This window comes from Gymnoscopelus braueri (assembly GCF_963280865.1).
Source record: "Gymnoscopelus braueri genome assembly, chromosome: 23".
NCBI classification, from domain to species: Eukaryota; Metazoa; Chordata; class Actinopteri; order Myctophiformes; family Myctophidae; genus Gymnoscopelus; species Gymnoscopelus braueri.
The window spans coordinates 6,734,464-6,749,390 of NC_137625.1; the positions used below are offsets into that span (position 1 = coordinate 6,734,464).

At 42.5% G+C, this 14,927-nt stretch overlaps 1 protein-coding gene across 4 annotated transcripts in view; it reads left to right on the plus strand.

Annotated features, from left to right (window-relative positions):
- Positions 1-14,927, plus strand: part of LOC308080091 (plexin-B2-like) — a 259,483-nt gene that overhangs the window by 174,167 nt on the left and 70,389 nt on the right. For all 4 annotated transcript variants that reach the window (XM_080421826.1, XM_080421828.1, XM_080421827.1 and 1 more), the window contains one exon: positions 13,880-14,208. In XM_080421826.1, coding sequence (XP_080277952.1) covers positions 13,882-14,208 — 327 coding nt within the window. In that variant the 5' untranslated portion in view covers positions 13,880-13,881. The remainder of the gene's footprint in view (positions 1-13,879; positions 14,209-14,927) is intronic.

Sequence of the window (14,927 nt, forward strand, 5' to 3'; positions counted from 1 at the left end):
TACATACCGTATATATACAAACACTAACATTACCACATCATACCATACCCCTCAATCCATCAATTAACTAGTTATTACATACATATTAACATGTTATACCGAGCAGACAACACTCCCTAATCCTTATATATTATTATATATACAATATGATATATATATAATATCCGTTACACCTTGTACAATTAGCACGATACACTGATAACATTTCCATAAATCCCTCAATTATTATTGTCTATATTTCTTCAAAAGAATCTGCTTGAACAGTTTTTTAACACATTGAGTGCCAGGGTTTTTTTTAAACAGGGTACAGTCAGTGCCTGGATTTTTAACAATTTTTGAAGTAGTCACAAAATATTTTCGGTGATCCCCTCATTACACACATAGAGGTCTCGTACAATCGGGGGAATTTTTTTTAAAACATTCGGTAATCCGTTCCATAGTTGCAGCCAGTTGAAAATAGTCAAAAATAGTCAAAAATACATAGTAAAAAAAAAAAGTACACAGGAGCCGAGATACAGGCTTTTGAAGTCATAAGTTAACCAGGAAGTGGATTAAAGTCTAAATCTTAGAAAAATGATATCTCCTGGTGCTGTGTTTGGATTATGAAAAACGGCCCGGACCGTTTTTGGCACTCAATGTGTTAAATTGAATTACATTTTTACAATGTTGGACATCCTCCGGTAAACCATTCCATAACTTCACTCCACTGACGGATTTGCACATGCTCTTCAGAGTGGTGCGAGCGCCAAGATGTTTCAAAATTCAGTTCCCTTCTAAATTCCTCCCATCCCTATCCTTCAACAGCTTCTGAAATTATTATACAGGATGAGAGGGACAAACCATTTCAGATCATCATAATGCTCCTGTGTCTTTGCTCTCCGGGCTGTGAAATGTGTTAGAACTGACCCAGGACCAGTAGTACAGGCCTTTGTGAGTGGCCATGGCCGATGAAAGGATAAGACGATTCCAGAATAGAAACACAGACAAGAAGAGACGATTGCAGATGCTACTGTATCCCTGCTTGTAATTTAAAGGGATATTTCACTTTCAAAAAACCTTTGGTCATTTTATCATTTATTTTATAACTTTTTTCATTTATTTTTAATATTTTTTTTGGAAAATGAAAAATACATTAAAAAAATAAAATAAAATAAATGAAAAAAGTAATCGAAAAAAACACGGCCCCCTCACGTATTAGGAGGGCAGGGTGGGTCACCAGAACCAAGGACGGGTGTTTTTGATGAATCTAACAGGTTAAAAACGGAGTTTGAAGTTATAATGGGTTTGTATAGGAAGGGGGCGTGTCTGATAAAATGAATATCAAATATCTAAATACTAAATCAAGCAACTTAAAAACGGTCTGGGGGGCTGACAAAAGCCTGAGTAGACGATAAAATGACCAAAAGTTTTTTTGAAAGTGAAATACCCCTTTAACATCAGAGCGCAAAAACCGACGCATGAGCGTGTAAAACAGTGGGTGAAATTATTGTTTGTTTCTAGTTCTGTTTCTAGTTCCATGCGGTAAAAAAAAGACTTGCGTTGTGTGTGCGTTTGTGTGTTTGTCTCGCACACACAAACGCGTACACAGCGCCTGTGTGTGAGAGCGAGCGAGAGAGAGAGAGAGAGATCATACCACATCCCAGTTTCTCCGCGACATGACGTGTGGCATTCTTTTTGGTGACTTTGTTGGAGTAGCTCGTTTAAACTGGTGTTCTACAGCATAAACATGGTGATTATTCCAAAAGGTTGATAAGCACGTTTTCTTTCTCCACCGTCCAAAACTCTCTCTGCCATTGTTTGGTTGTTTACATCTGTGCGCGTGACCGTTCCCAGAGAGAGCTTCACGCGCTCAGATTGGTTAACCCATTGAGACCTGAAGCCGGCTCTACATGTCTCCTAAATCCCAACAGTATTCTGAAAAACCTATGTTTCTATATCAGTGGTGCTCAATCTTTTTCATGTCAAGGACCCCCAGAATTATATGTATTTGGCCGCGGACCCCCATCAAAATATTTTGTTCCAGGGACCCCCAGAAGCAAAGATTTGAGTTAAAAATGTTCGCTGTAAAAAAATATATATTCAGAAGATTTGCACAAATTTTCACGATTTTTCAAAAATAGCAGATCTACAAGCTCGTAGCGCGGCACTCGGTGCCGCGCTATGAGCTTGTATATCTGCTATTTTTGAATAGCCCAAAGTGTAAAATAATGCTTTTTAGCTCAAATCTAAAAATGACACAGTTCCAGGTATTAATGGGTTAAAGCGTTTGATTTGCTTCTGAAAACGCTTTGCTTGCGATTGACAAAGTTGTAATCACTTGCGACGCAATGAGACGTGCATGCGCAGACCTGCAACGGGGTAATTCAGACCGCTGCAACGGTCTCTGCAACATTCTGCAACGGTTTCGACGCATTGTGTATCATTGGTCTGTGTTGGGCTTTAGTTCACAAACTGTACACCTGGTAGCTTGCTGTCCATACAGATTGCACAGGGAATTCACAGTTATTAATCGATGTGTCTTGTTTTGGTTTTGTTTAGTTTTTTGGCCCCTGAGGGCCTTTGCTTTTGGTTTCTGCATCGCTGAGCTTAAAATTATTATTCAAATATGCAAAAATACAGCACACAAGAGAGACCAGACTCAAATTGGCCTTGCTAATTCCCTTGAGAAGGTTAAAAACTATCACCATAGATGTACTCACCAACACTTGCACTTGCTTGGATGTTTACTAGCCTCTTTGTAGGTCTATATTTGTATACATTTTGTGTATTTCTACTTTATGTAGGATTATTAGTTTTTAGGTTTTTTTTTAAGGGGGCTTTTATGCCTTTATTTATAGGACAGTAGACTGACAGGAAATGGGGAGAGAGATGGCGAGTGACACGCAGCAAAGGTCGTCGGGATCGGGGGTTGAACCTGTGACACGCTGTCTGTCAGGCTGGCATTGCAGCCTACTGTAGGGTGCCTGGACCGCCACGCCTGTTTTTTTCCTGTTGCTTAAAGTGTATCACTTTGGAGATATTATAGGTATTTGCTGAGTATCATGGATGTCCTATTGTTGTTTGTTTTGTTGTGTATGTTCATCAAAGATGTGTAATTTTATTCTGCCTCTTGGCCTGTTCCCACTTGAGACTTAGTCTCTATGTGTTTTTACTGGTTAAATAAAGCTTAAATAAAACAAGGCTGCTCAAGACTGCAAGCAGTCTAGCCGACCAAACAAACGGCAGTATTAGCTTAAACCATTCTGAAACTATTGGCAAGATCTCCTACATTTGACAGTTGTACTTTAATAAACCTGAAAATGAGCAGCATGTTCTTTATTATTTTGCTAATAATTGGTGAACAACTTGACACACAAGAACAGTTATTTTATCCAGGTAATAAATGACTCTAAAATGGCGAAAGTTAAAGATTTGTGTGTGTGTGTGTGTGTGTGGTGCGCGTGTGTGCGCATATACGTGGGTGCGTGCACGTGCATATACAGTATGTTGTGTGCAGTCAGCATGAAGAGTTATCTGTGTTTTAAACTGGTTGAACAGACAGACAGATGAAAGGTCAGAGACAGCTACTTGCTCTGGCATACGTATACACACCCAATCATTTACACACACACACACACACACACACACACACACACACGTGTGCACACACTCGCACACACACACACACACACACACGTGCACACACTCGCGCACACACTCGCACACACACACACACACACACACACACACACACACACACACACACACACACACACACACACACACACACACACACACACACACACACACGTGTGCACACACTCGCGCACACTCTTTCTGGGTCCCTAATAAGGCTCCTTGCTGTAAATCCTTTAATCTGTGCAGGAATGAGGCTATCTGTGTGTGTCTGGATGGAAAGATCTCTCTCTCTCGCGCGCGTGCTCTCTTACTGTCTGTCTCTCTCTCTCTCTCTCTCTCTCTCAGCATTTTGGAACAAAGGCAGCCTTGTTAATTAAGTACTGTGGTATCTCTCTCTCTCTTACTCTCCGTTTCTCTCATCCATTCATCTTTTTCTCCCTCTCTAAATCTCCCCAACAATTACTTTCTTACTTTCCTTTCATCCTGACAGTGTTAACTTCCCCCCATCTTTATCTTTCTGTAACGACTCTCTCTCTCTTTCTGCCCCAGTTCTCATCTCTGCTGCCCACTCAGATGGCGCGCAGCCACTCATCAACGTGAGATGCAATTGGCTCAAGGGATGCAACAGTTAATGAAACTAATTGAAATGTGTCAATCATTGAAGAATAATCGATCCGTATTTTTGGCATGTCATTATAGGAAAAAAAAATATTTAAAAAAATGTTTTCAACAGTGAAAATAGCAGATCTACAAGCTGACAGCGCATTGGTTTACAACGTGTTGTCAGCTATTTTTACTATTGTTCCACGACATCGTTGTGCGACAAAGTATCAATTAGGGCTTAAGTGGTATACATACTATATCCATCCATTCATCTTCAACCACTTATCCTGAGTCGGTTCATGGGGGCAACAGTTCCAGCAGAGAGCTCCAGACTTCCCTTTCCCGGGCAACATTAGCGTTCTTCCTACTGGCTGACAAGATCTGTCCATAAAGCACCTGACGGGGTAAACGGCAGCCAGGCGTCCGGATGACGTGGCCGACCCATCGGAGTTGCCTCTTTGCTAAGGTTGCCTCGATGCTGATGGAGTCAGTGCGTTGGAGGATGTCAGTGTGTGGGACACGGTCCTGCCAGGTGATGCCAAGGATGCGTTGGAGGCTTCTGAGGTTAAATGCATCAAGGCGTCTGATGTGACAGTCCAGGCTTCTGACCCATATAGCAGTGTAGACACACTGCCCTGTAGACTGCGACTTTCGCTGGTGTTCTTAGGTGGTTGTTTTCAAACACACAAGAGCGCAGTCTGCCAAAGGCATATAGGCTTGGTTGATACAGGCCTGGATGTCATCATCAATTTGCAGTGGTGGAAAGTAACTAAGTACATTTACTTAAGTACTGTACTTAAGTACAATTTTGAGGTATTTGTACTTTACTTGAGTATTTACAATTTCCAATACTTTTACTTCTACTCCACTACATCTCAGAGGCAAATATTGTACTTTTACTCCACTACATTTATTTGAAAACTATAGTTACTAGTTACTTTTCAGATAAAAATCATGATGTAAAGAAACATACATTACCCACTTTAACCCTATTTTATACCTAAGCTATTTGAAAATAGCCGATCTACAAGCTCACAACGCGTCGCATCGCGACGCGTTGTGAGCTTGTAGATCTGCTATTTTCAAATATTTAGTACTTTTACTTTTGGTACTTTAAGTACATTTTGATGCCAATACTTTTGTACTTTTACTCACGTAAATTTTTAATTCTGGACTTTTACTTGTAACAGAGTATTTTTATATTGCAGTATTGGTACTTTTACTTAAGTAAAGAATTTGAGTACTTTTTCCACCACTGTCAATTTGGCAGGAGGGTGTCAGAATGCTGCTGAGATGGCTGAACTGCTGGACAACCTCGAGGGGTGTGCCGCTGATGTTGAACACGGGGGGGTGGAGATCTCTCTTGCGCATTGATCTCTGTTTTGTGGATGTTGATCACAAGTCCTAGTGAGTGGTAAAAAGAGGACATGATGTCCAGAGTATGTTGCATGGCAGCTGGGCTGTGGGCCAGGAGAGCATAATCATCTGCATATTGTAGCTCGTGGACGTTGCTGGACACACGCACGTACGCACACACACAGTCTGATTATTCTGATATTTCATTAGTAATATAAGTTGGGGTATGTGTGAATCCTCTCTGTGTCTCTCTCTCTCTCTCTCTCTCTCTCTCTCTCTCTCTCTCTGTACAAAGGCTGCAGACAGAAGGTTTAATTTGCACCTTGTGAAAAGACACATGGTGTCTGGTGTGTGACTGCAGAACAATTACCTTACGTCTGCTCCCAGGCCCTCATGCCCACGTGTATTATTCTCTGAGCACAATAGATTCCATCACTGTCTGAGTCCCATTAGCCACCATGGACAGTGAACGTACCGTCTTCACAGTGATTGTGCCGTCTTCAAGAAGAGACATTTAGGACAAAGCATGTCACAGGCAGTGGAGGACAGTAATGGAAGTACATTTACTTGAATACTGTACTTAACCAATTAAGCCCTGAGGCTGATTCTACAAGTGCCATCTAAATGAGTAGTTCTCTCTCTTTTTCATGCCAAGGGCCCCCAAAATAAAATTTATTTGGCCGTGGACCCCAGAAGAGAAGATTTGTGTTAAAAAACACAGCAGAAACACTGCAGAAACGAACATAGTATAGACATGTGTGTGTGTGCTTGGAGCTGTGCCAGAATAGAGAGTTTCAGTTAATTGTTTCTCCAACACGGAGGACGGGACGCAGTCATCCGCCTCACTAAATTAAATTAGCATAACACAAAGATTCAATCTGCCTCCCTCTCTACGGAGGCGCACTTTTGTGTGTGTGTGTGTGTGTGTGTGTGCGCCAGGTGGGCATCGAGTTACAAAAGGTTGAGAACACTGCTCTAGATTGACTGACAGAACCACAGGCCAGTAGCAGCACCAGGGTTTGTGAGAAACGTTTTCAATCAGTCAGGATTGGAATGTTTTGGGAGAGAGACATGGAGGTTCCTGAACCCATGTTCTCTGGACTCTGGAGCAGTTTGAAGATTTGCAGAGCTGTCTGCTGATAAAACACTCGGCAGGAATCACTCACACACATCTGGTGGAACGTTGACAGTGTTCCGTGGGAATGCTGTTGGATCTGTTCCCATGTCCACCGTGCTGAGGAGGGTCTGGTCCTGGAATGGGTTGAGAGGAACTGGGGAGGATGGGGGCTGATAAAGTGCAAGGCCCGGTTTGGAATGCTGTGGGAGTGATTTGGGGGAATTGTGCAGCACAGGGGAGAGAGGGGGCGTGTGTGTGTGTGTGTGTGTGTGTGTGTGTGTGTGTGTGTGTGTGTGTGTGTGTGTGTGTGTGTGTGTGTGTGTGTGTGTGTGTGTGTGTGTGTGTGTGTGTGTGTGTGTGTGTGTGTGTGTGTGTGTGTGTGTGTGTGTGTGTGTGTGTGTGTGTGTGTGTGTGTGTGTGTGTGTGTGTGTGTGTGTGTGTGGTGTCACTAAATTTGGAACACACAGCTAATTTATTTCAGCTGATTTCCTGTTTAACTTTGATCTAACCGATTACACAAGAGCTATCCCATGAGCATAGGCAGAGAGAGAGACAGGTTGAGTGACATAGACAGAGAGAGAGACAGAGGACGAGTGACCTTCAGCATTGGAATCATTTTAACCACTTTATCCATTTGTCATATGTTAGTGATTAAAAAACAGCAGATCTACGAGCTTGTACATCTGTTATTTTTGAAAATGATTGAAAAAGTTTTTTCTTTTTACATAAATCTTCTCTCCTGGCGGTCCCTGGCAGAAAACATTTCTGCATGGGGGTCCGCTGCCAAATACATATCAATTTGGGGGTCCTTGACTTAAAAAAGTTTGAGAACAAAATGGTCATTACCTATTATGTCTCAAAAGAACGTACGTTATGCAGCCATTGTTTGAGCTGAGGAGGATTGTGCATTCTGCATGATCACCTCGTCTCTCAGCGCTGCTAAAATGTTTTCCCACGAACCTGCTGTCTTACCTTTGAGAAAGTACATGGTCTCTGGGGAGACAATCAGACAGTGGTCTGCTTATGTGAGATTAGCTTTACCGTTGAGAAAGCGTAATGTCTCACCGTCAACACGGCAGAGAGCAGAATTCACTTGCATGGCTTGCCTGTCGTCAACTGCATGGAGCACTTCACATTCCGTTTGTCCAAAACTGTTACTTTTCAGGATTCAAATAATAAAAAATAGCAAAAGTAGCAGATCTACAAGCTGGAAACGCAGCGCAAAGCCGTGCTTTTCTGTGCAAAATTAGTTAACCCATTAAGACCTGAGGCCGATTCAAAAAATGTTTTCTAAATCCTAACAGTTTAAAAAAAATAATCGATTTAAAAAAAAATAGCAGATCTACAAGCTCCTAGCGCGGCACAGAGTGCCGCGCTAGGAGCTTGTAGATCTGCTATTTTTGAATAGCCAAAGAAATCTAAAGTGACACAGATGCGTTCCAGGTAGGGGTGTGCCGATATATCGTCCCGCGATATATCGCGATACGTTTTTATTTTATTTTTTTTAACAATATTAATAATCAGGCTTGCAAACAGCCCCGAGGTGAAAAGGGTGACAACATTTTTTTTTTTTGGGTCAGGTGTCACACTATTGCCCTATTTGGATTCAAAACGGCTATTGTAGCTGAAAAGCTACAACAAGTTTGCATGTCTGAATAATGCAAAACAGAAATATTTGTTTGCATTTACTTCCCCCCCCCCATATATTTTCATAATAAAAAAGTGCCATATATCGTATCGTATCGATATTGTATCGATGTCGTGAGCCCAATATCGTATCGTATCGTTTCATGAAATTAGTGTATTGGCACACCCCTAGTTCCAGGTTTTAATGGGTTAATATAGCATCTACATCAGTTTTTAAGTTGTGAGCTTGTAGATCGAGCTAATTTCAAAAGAAAATAAACATTTTAAACATTTGAAATATTTTTGAAACCTTTTAACATCACAAATTGTATGGGGGGGGGGTCCCAGGCACAAAATATGTTCAGATGGGGGTCCGTGGCCAAATACAAATCAATTCGGGGGTCCTTGAATGAAAAACACTGAAGCATGAATTCCTTGCCTGTCCTCTCCTCTGTCTATCCATTGTGTTAGTTCCACGCTGAGATGTCCCCTTTTACACAGCCTGTGTGTGTGTGTGTGTGTGTGTGTGTGTGTGTGTGTGTGTGTGTGTGTGTGTGTGTGTGTGTGTGTGTGTGTGTGTGTGTGTGTGTGTGTGTGTGTGTGTGTGTGTGTGTGTGTGTGTGTGTGTGTGTGTGTGTGTGTGTGTGAGAAAGAGAACATGTATTGTATTGTGTTGCTGATCATGTGCATCAACATATGGCATGTGCGCATGTATATGTTTGTTTATTAACATGCATTGTATCAGTGTTGCTGCTGATCATGTGCTTCGTGACTTTGACATTGTGTGTGTGTGTGTGTGTGTGTGTGAGAGAATATCTTTCAAACTAGTCTTTTGACGGTTCATTTCCCCGATCCTCACTCCTCCTGTCCAAAGGGAAGCCTTTCGGCTTATTTCAAGCACACTCGCATAACGAGCCAACGATTATCGTTAAAAAGCTTTTAAAAAGCCTTTTAATGTCTAGGGAATGGCTCAATTATCACTGTTTAAATAAAGGTTAAAACGCTGACGCCGAGCGCTTTGGACCTGCGTGGGTGTTCCTCAAGGCCTGGCTAGAGGGAACAGTCACCCCAAACAGAAAAGCACAAACCTTGTATCTCCATGTTTCAACTGTTCACGTTTATTTCATAAGTTAATGTCCTACTTCATCCTGCAAAAAATGTTGCACAAAAGTAGTGAAAATAGCTGATCCACAAGGTCACAACCGTTGTGAGCTTGTAGATCGGCTATTTCTGCGTGTCGTGTCTCTGGGTTTCATTAATATTGAACTAGACCCTCCAGAAAAATGCGTTTAAGCGATCGCAGAATTTGCCGCATAATCAGCAAAATGGTGCATAATTATGCGGGGGTAAAGTTTTTTCAAAAAGGCCGCATCGCATCACATAATATGCGCATCGCATCGCATAATATGCGCATCGCATCGCATAATACGCACATCGCATCGCATATTTCAACATATTTCGCATTTTTCGCAACTTTTCGCATATCGCATATTTCGCATATTGCCGCATATTTCAATGCATAAAATTGCAAAAAAAAACGCATATTTCGTCGCAAAATCAAGGATTTTAGCCTGCATAATCAAGAGTTTTAGCCCGCATAATCAAGGATTTTTGCCCGCGTTTTTCTGAAGGGTCTATTGAACCAATATTAGCAAGAGCTTGTGACTAATAATAATGGTATTGGAACACAGGTTTTTTATTTCCCATTTCCTGAAAATGAAAGGAATTAAGAGTTTTGGACAGACAAGGTTTCCACCCGACAGCAACGATACACTCTGTGGCCACCAGGAGGCCCAATTATTACAGGACAGAAATCTACATATTCCAGCTTTTTGTGTTTTTTTCCCATAAATTAGCACCCTACTTGATCATACTGCAGCGTCACACAATAGCATCAAAAGTAGCAGATCTACAAGTGACGCGCTTCGAGCTTGTAGATCTGCTACGTTTGCAATTTTTTTATTTGAATCCTGAAAAGTAATAGTTTTGGACATAATGGGGTTTCCACCTGACAGAGACGATATCACAGCATTGATATACTGATTTTATTTTCTGTGTGACAAAAGATGTCTTTTGTTACACAGTAGAAAATAAAATAGTAAACAAAAAAAAACACCATTATACAATAAACCACATTATGTTTCTAAAATATGTTTTGCCTCTTTTCCCCCCAAAATCCCTCCTCCTCCTGTATTCCTCCTTTTTACACTCCACTCCGTCCTTTATTTTACTCTCATTCTGTTCACGCCTGTCTCTCCTTAGAGCTTGATTTATTTATACTATAGACGGTGTCAAGCAATGAAAATAGACAATCTACAAGCTCACAAGGCATTTTGGGGGCGTGACACAGCACACAACTAAGCATGGGCTTAGTCATTCTGCATTTCACTCACGAGAGAGAGAGTATACAGTATACTTGTTTTACTATACTTGTGAGCCCCTATATAGTAGAATTTGAGAAATTAAGAAACATTGTGAGGAACAATTTCTAAATTTTTCACAAGATAAATGGTTGTTTTAGGGTTAATTTTTGTTTTTTGATCCTTAGAGTTACAAGCGTACAATTAGGAAAAAGGTTCAGGTTGGGTTTGGATTAGACACAACATTTTAGAGGTTAGGTTTCGGGGTTGTGGTTGGAGTTGTGCCTGATTTATCCTTTGTTGCGGGGCGTTGTGAGCTTGTAGATCTGCTATTTCCTGTGCGCGACACCGGCATGCAGCCAAGTATAACTCAGGCTTTAGGGTTAGGGTTAAAGAAAAGTATAAAAGTATAGTAATACAGTCTAATACTTTCTCCATCTCATTCTCAGCCCCGTGCAGTGTGTGTGTGTGTGTGTGTGTGTGTGTGTGTGTGTGTGTGGCCCCAGTGTGTTTGTGTGTGTTAATCAGAGTTTCATGCTTGCTTTGTCTGAACCGCCCCGCCCTGCAGGAAGCTTCATTAACACCAATCACAACCCCACACCCCCCCCGGGATCCACCAATCAGAACACCCGCATCCCTCCGGCCCCAGCCAATCGGCTTTAATGTTGCGTCGGCCTCCAAGTCACGGAACGGCTAACGATGCCTGGCGGTGGCGATGAATGTAAATGACCGTGTGTGTGTGTGTGTGTGTGTGTGTGTGTGTGTGTGTGTGTGTGTGTGTGTGTGTGTGTGTGTGTGTGTGTGTGTGTGTGTGTGTGTGTGTGTGTGTGTGTGTGTGTGTGTGTGTGTTTTGGCTGTGTTACTTTGAAAGTTTGAAAAAGAATGGAGGAAAGGGTATTAAAACTGCAGAAGACGACCGTGAGAGAGACAAAAGAGAGAGAGACCCCTAGAGAGCTCGTTAGACAGACAGTTAATTAGCCGGAGAGACAGACAAGCAAGTCCACTTGCACAGTGGTTCCCAAACAGTGGGTCGGGACCCATTTTTGGGTCTAAATATCCCTTTTTTTGTTTCCTAATTTAAAAGAATATATATGTATCAAAAGATAAAAAGAAAACATCAAACATTTTCAGAAATAAGTAAAGTTTGAAACATTTTTCAAGTATACTTGTAGATCATTTTCACAATGTTGGGTCCCGGGGACATGTACAATCTCTCTTTTGGGTCTCAAACTAAAAGGTTCGAGAACCACTGCGCTAGCAGACAAACAAATACACTGTAAGGAGTTCTCTCTTAACCCATTCAAGCCATCCTCCATGCCACATAGACACACACCAGAAAGAGACACACACACACACACACACACACACACACACACACACACACACACACACACACACACACACACACACACACACAAACATGGGTGAGTGACATACGGACAGTGAGACAGAGACAAATGTGAATGGCAGCAAGTGACCGCAGGAGAATCACAGACAGACAGACAGACCAGGTTTGGAGACTCGGCTATAAAGTTTTTCGACAGGTCAGATTCCTGGAAAGAGTTTTAGAATCTTTGCAGTCAGGAATGTAATGAGTTACCGAGGATTTGTGTGTGTGCGCGTGCGCGCATTGCCGCATACATTTTGTTAATAACTGATACTAGTTTGATGCACATGCGCACACACGCACACCTATATTAAAAGACCGCACGCACTATACACACACACACACACACACACACTCTCCTGGGCTGCCCACTGTGACGCACCTGTGAAAGGCAGCCAGTTGACAGTAGGCAGGGTGAAAGAATGGAGGGAGGAAGATGAAAGAATGGAATGAACAGAAGATAAAAGAGGACAGGTGAGGGTGGGGGGGGGGGGGGGGGCAGAGGAGGAAGTGAAAGTGTGAAGATGTTTGGCAGGAGCTAAAGTATATTAAAACAAATAGAGACATCTTAAACGGATGCTTTTTCTCCTTTTATGTGACAGATGTGTACAGTGACAGTCCATTCACAACAGGGAGAGATGGGGAGGGGAGAAAGTTTATGTCTTCTCACCTTTTTTGCGTTTTTTTTTAAAGAACAGAATCATGAGCTGTAATGAGAGTAGAAGTACAGTGAGCTTATTTGCATATTGCAGAAATCCGAGATGATTTAAATTAGTTGGAAATACTAATTGTAATGGCCCACTGTAGTTGAATCCCTGGGCCCACTGTGTTGACAAGTTTGCAGGAGTGGCCTGTTTTGAACAAAATGCCGCAAATCATGAACTCAATGGACTGCAGATTTCATAGTGGTGGTGTTGGCAGTGAAAGGATGGAGGTGTGTGTTTGTGTTTTTCTGTTTGTGTCCCAGTAGCTTCATTGACAGTAGGAAGCTTGTGGCTTCAGGCTGTAGTGATAATTAAACACCTAAAACTCCCAGCCAAGTTCACTAGTCTGCATCACTAAACTACTAATGCTTCTCCTTTTCTTTTTCTGCTTTGTCGTCGTCTTCTTCTTTTTGTTTGTTCTTTTTCTCCTCCTCCTCCTCCTCCTGGCTCTCACGTCCTCCTCCCCCCCTCTCTAACACGCTTTTCTCTCTTAAAGATAAATAAATATTTCTATCTTCTCTGGCTCAGCAACTCTCTTGCTCTCTTGGCATATTACCTCTTATTTGTTTCCGTCTCCCCTGTCTCTCTCTCTCTCTCTCTTTCAGGTGGATATGTGTGGTTTAAACAAACACCTCAGGATTCTGTTTTGTTTTTCTATTTTCCCTCGTCTCTCTGTCTTTCTGACTGTCTGTCTTTCTCTCTCTCTCTAGATAAAGTAATAGCCAGCACTCCGAAGTCCTTCTGGTACTTTTATTTCATATGCAGCACGGACAACACAGCACACACGGACGCGTTTCGGCGTCAAGCCTTCTTCAGCGTGTATGAAAGTACCAGAAGGACTTCGGAGTGCTGGCTATTACTTTATCTACTGTGAATCTTCGTGAGCCGTGCACCCGTAAACTGCATCATACACTGAGAGTGCTCGTTGTTATTTTCTATTTCTCTCTCTCTCTCTCACTCTCTCACTCTCTCTCTCTCTCTCTCTCTCTCACACATTGTGCTGGCTGTTGAACGGTATTGTTACTGTCAGCTAAATAAAATAACAGCTCTGTTTCAGAGAAGACATTAACGTGTTCTCTCTCTGTCTCTCTCTCTCTCTCTCCACCAGACATGGAGCGGTGGAAGGCGTGGCGATGGACCCTGTGGGTCGCCCTGGCGACCGTTCACCTAAGCCCCTCCCTCGGCGACGCCCCCCCAGCCGAGTTCACCTCGCCGAACCTCATCAACAACGTGGTCCGGGACCCCCGCACGGGGCGCCTGTACGTGGGCGCGGTCAACGCCCTCTACCAGCTGGACGCGGCGCTGCACCAGGAGGCGCGCACCGAGACGGGACCCCAGAAAGACAACCGGCTGTGCACGCCGCCCGTCACCGCCGCCTGCGAGGAGGCGGAGGACACCGACAACCACAACAAGCTGCTGCTGGTGCACGGCGACAAGGTAGATAGACGGTTGGGATCCTTGAGGTTTTTAACCATTCCGGTTCCCTTTCCCGGTCCAATTGCGCATGCGGCCCCAACGCAGCGTCTTGGCGGTCAAAGGAAAAAAAAAAAAGGTTTTTTTTTTTTTTTTTTTTTTTTTAAGCACAGGATAAAAATATACATTTCCGTTCAAATATATGTGTTGCTAATTTTTTTTCCAAAAATAAACAGACAGACATACATACAGGTGCGTCAATTGTTACAGGTATAATGCATAGTTTTCTATGCATTTCGGGTTTTTTGGGGGGTTTGACCCCCATTTTTTTCGTTTTTCCGTTAATTCAATCTCTGGGAGTTGGCAACCCTAACCTTGCCATACCTTAGCTTTTGCTGAACTGATGCCACTGGACATACACACAAAATAAACAGGTACACTTTCAATATGATGTCAAAAAGTACATTTTCTTATAACAATAACAATATGTAGTGTGTGTTACAAAATCCAAAATAGGACCGTTATTTTTAGCTGGCGGCCCCTTGGACTTTTGGCATTTTGCTGAGTGGCCCCTGAGCCATCTTAAGTTGAGTAGCCCTGCTTTAACCCATCAAGACCGGGAACGCATCTGTGTAATTTTTTTTGATTTCTTTGGCTATTAAAAAAATAGCAGATATACAAGCTCATAGCTCCAGCTCTATGAGCTTGTAGATCTGCTATTTTTTGCAAACCTTTGCTCCTGG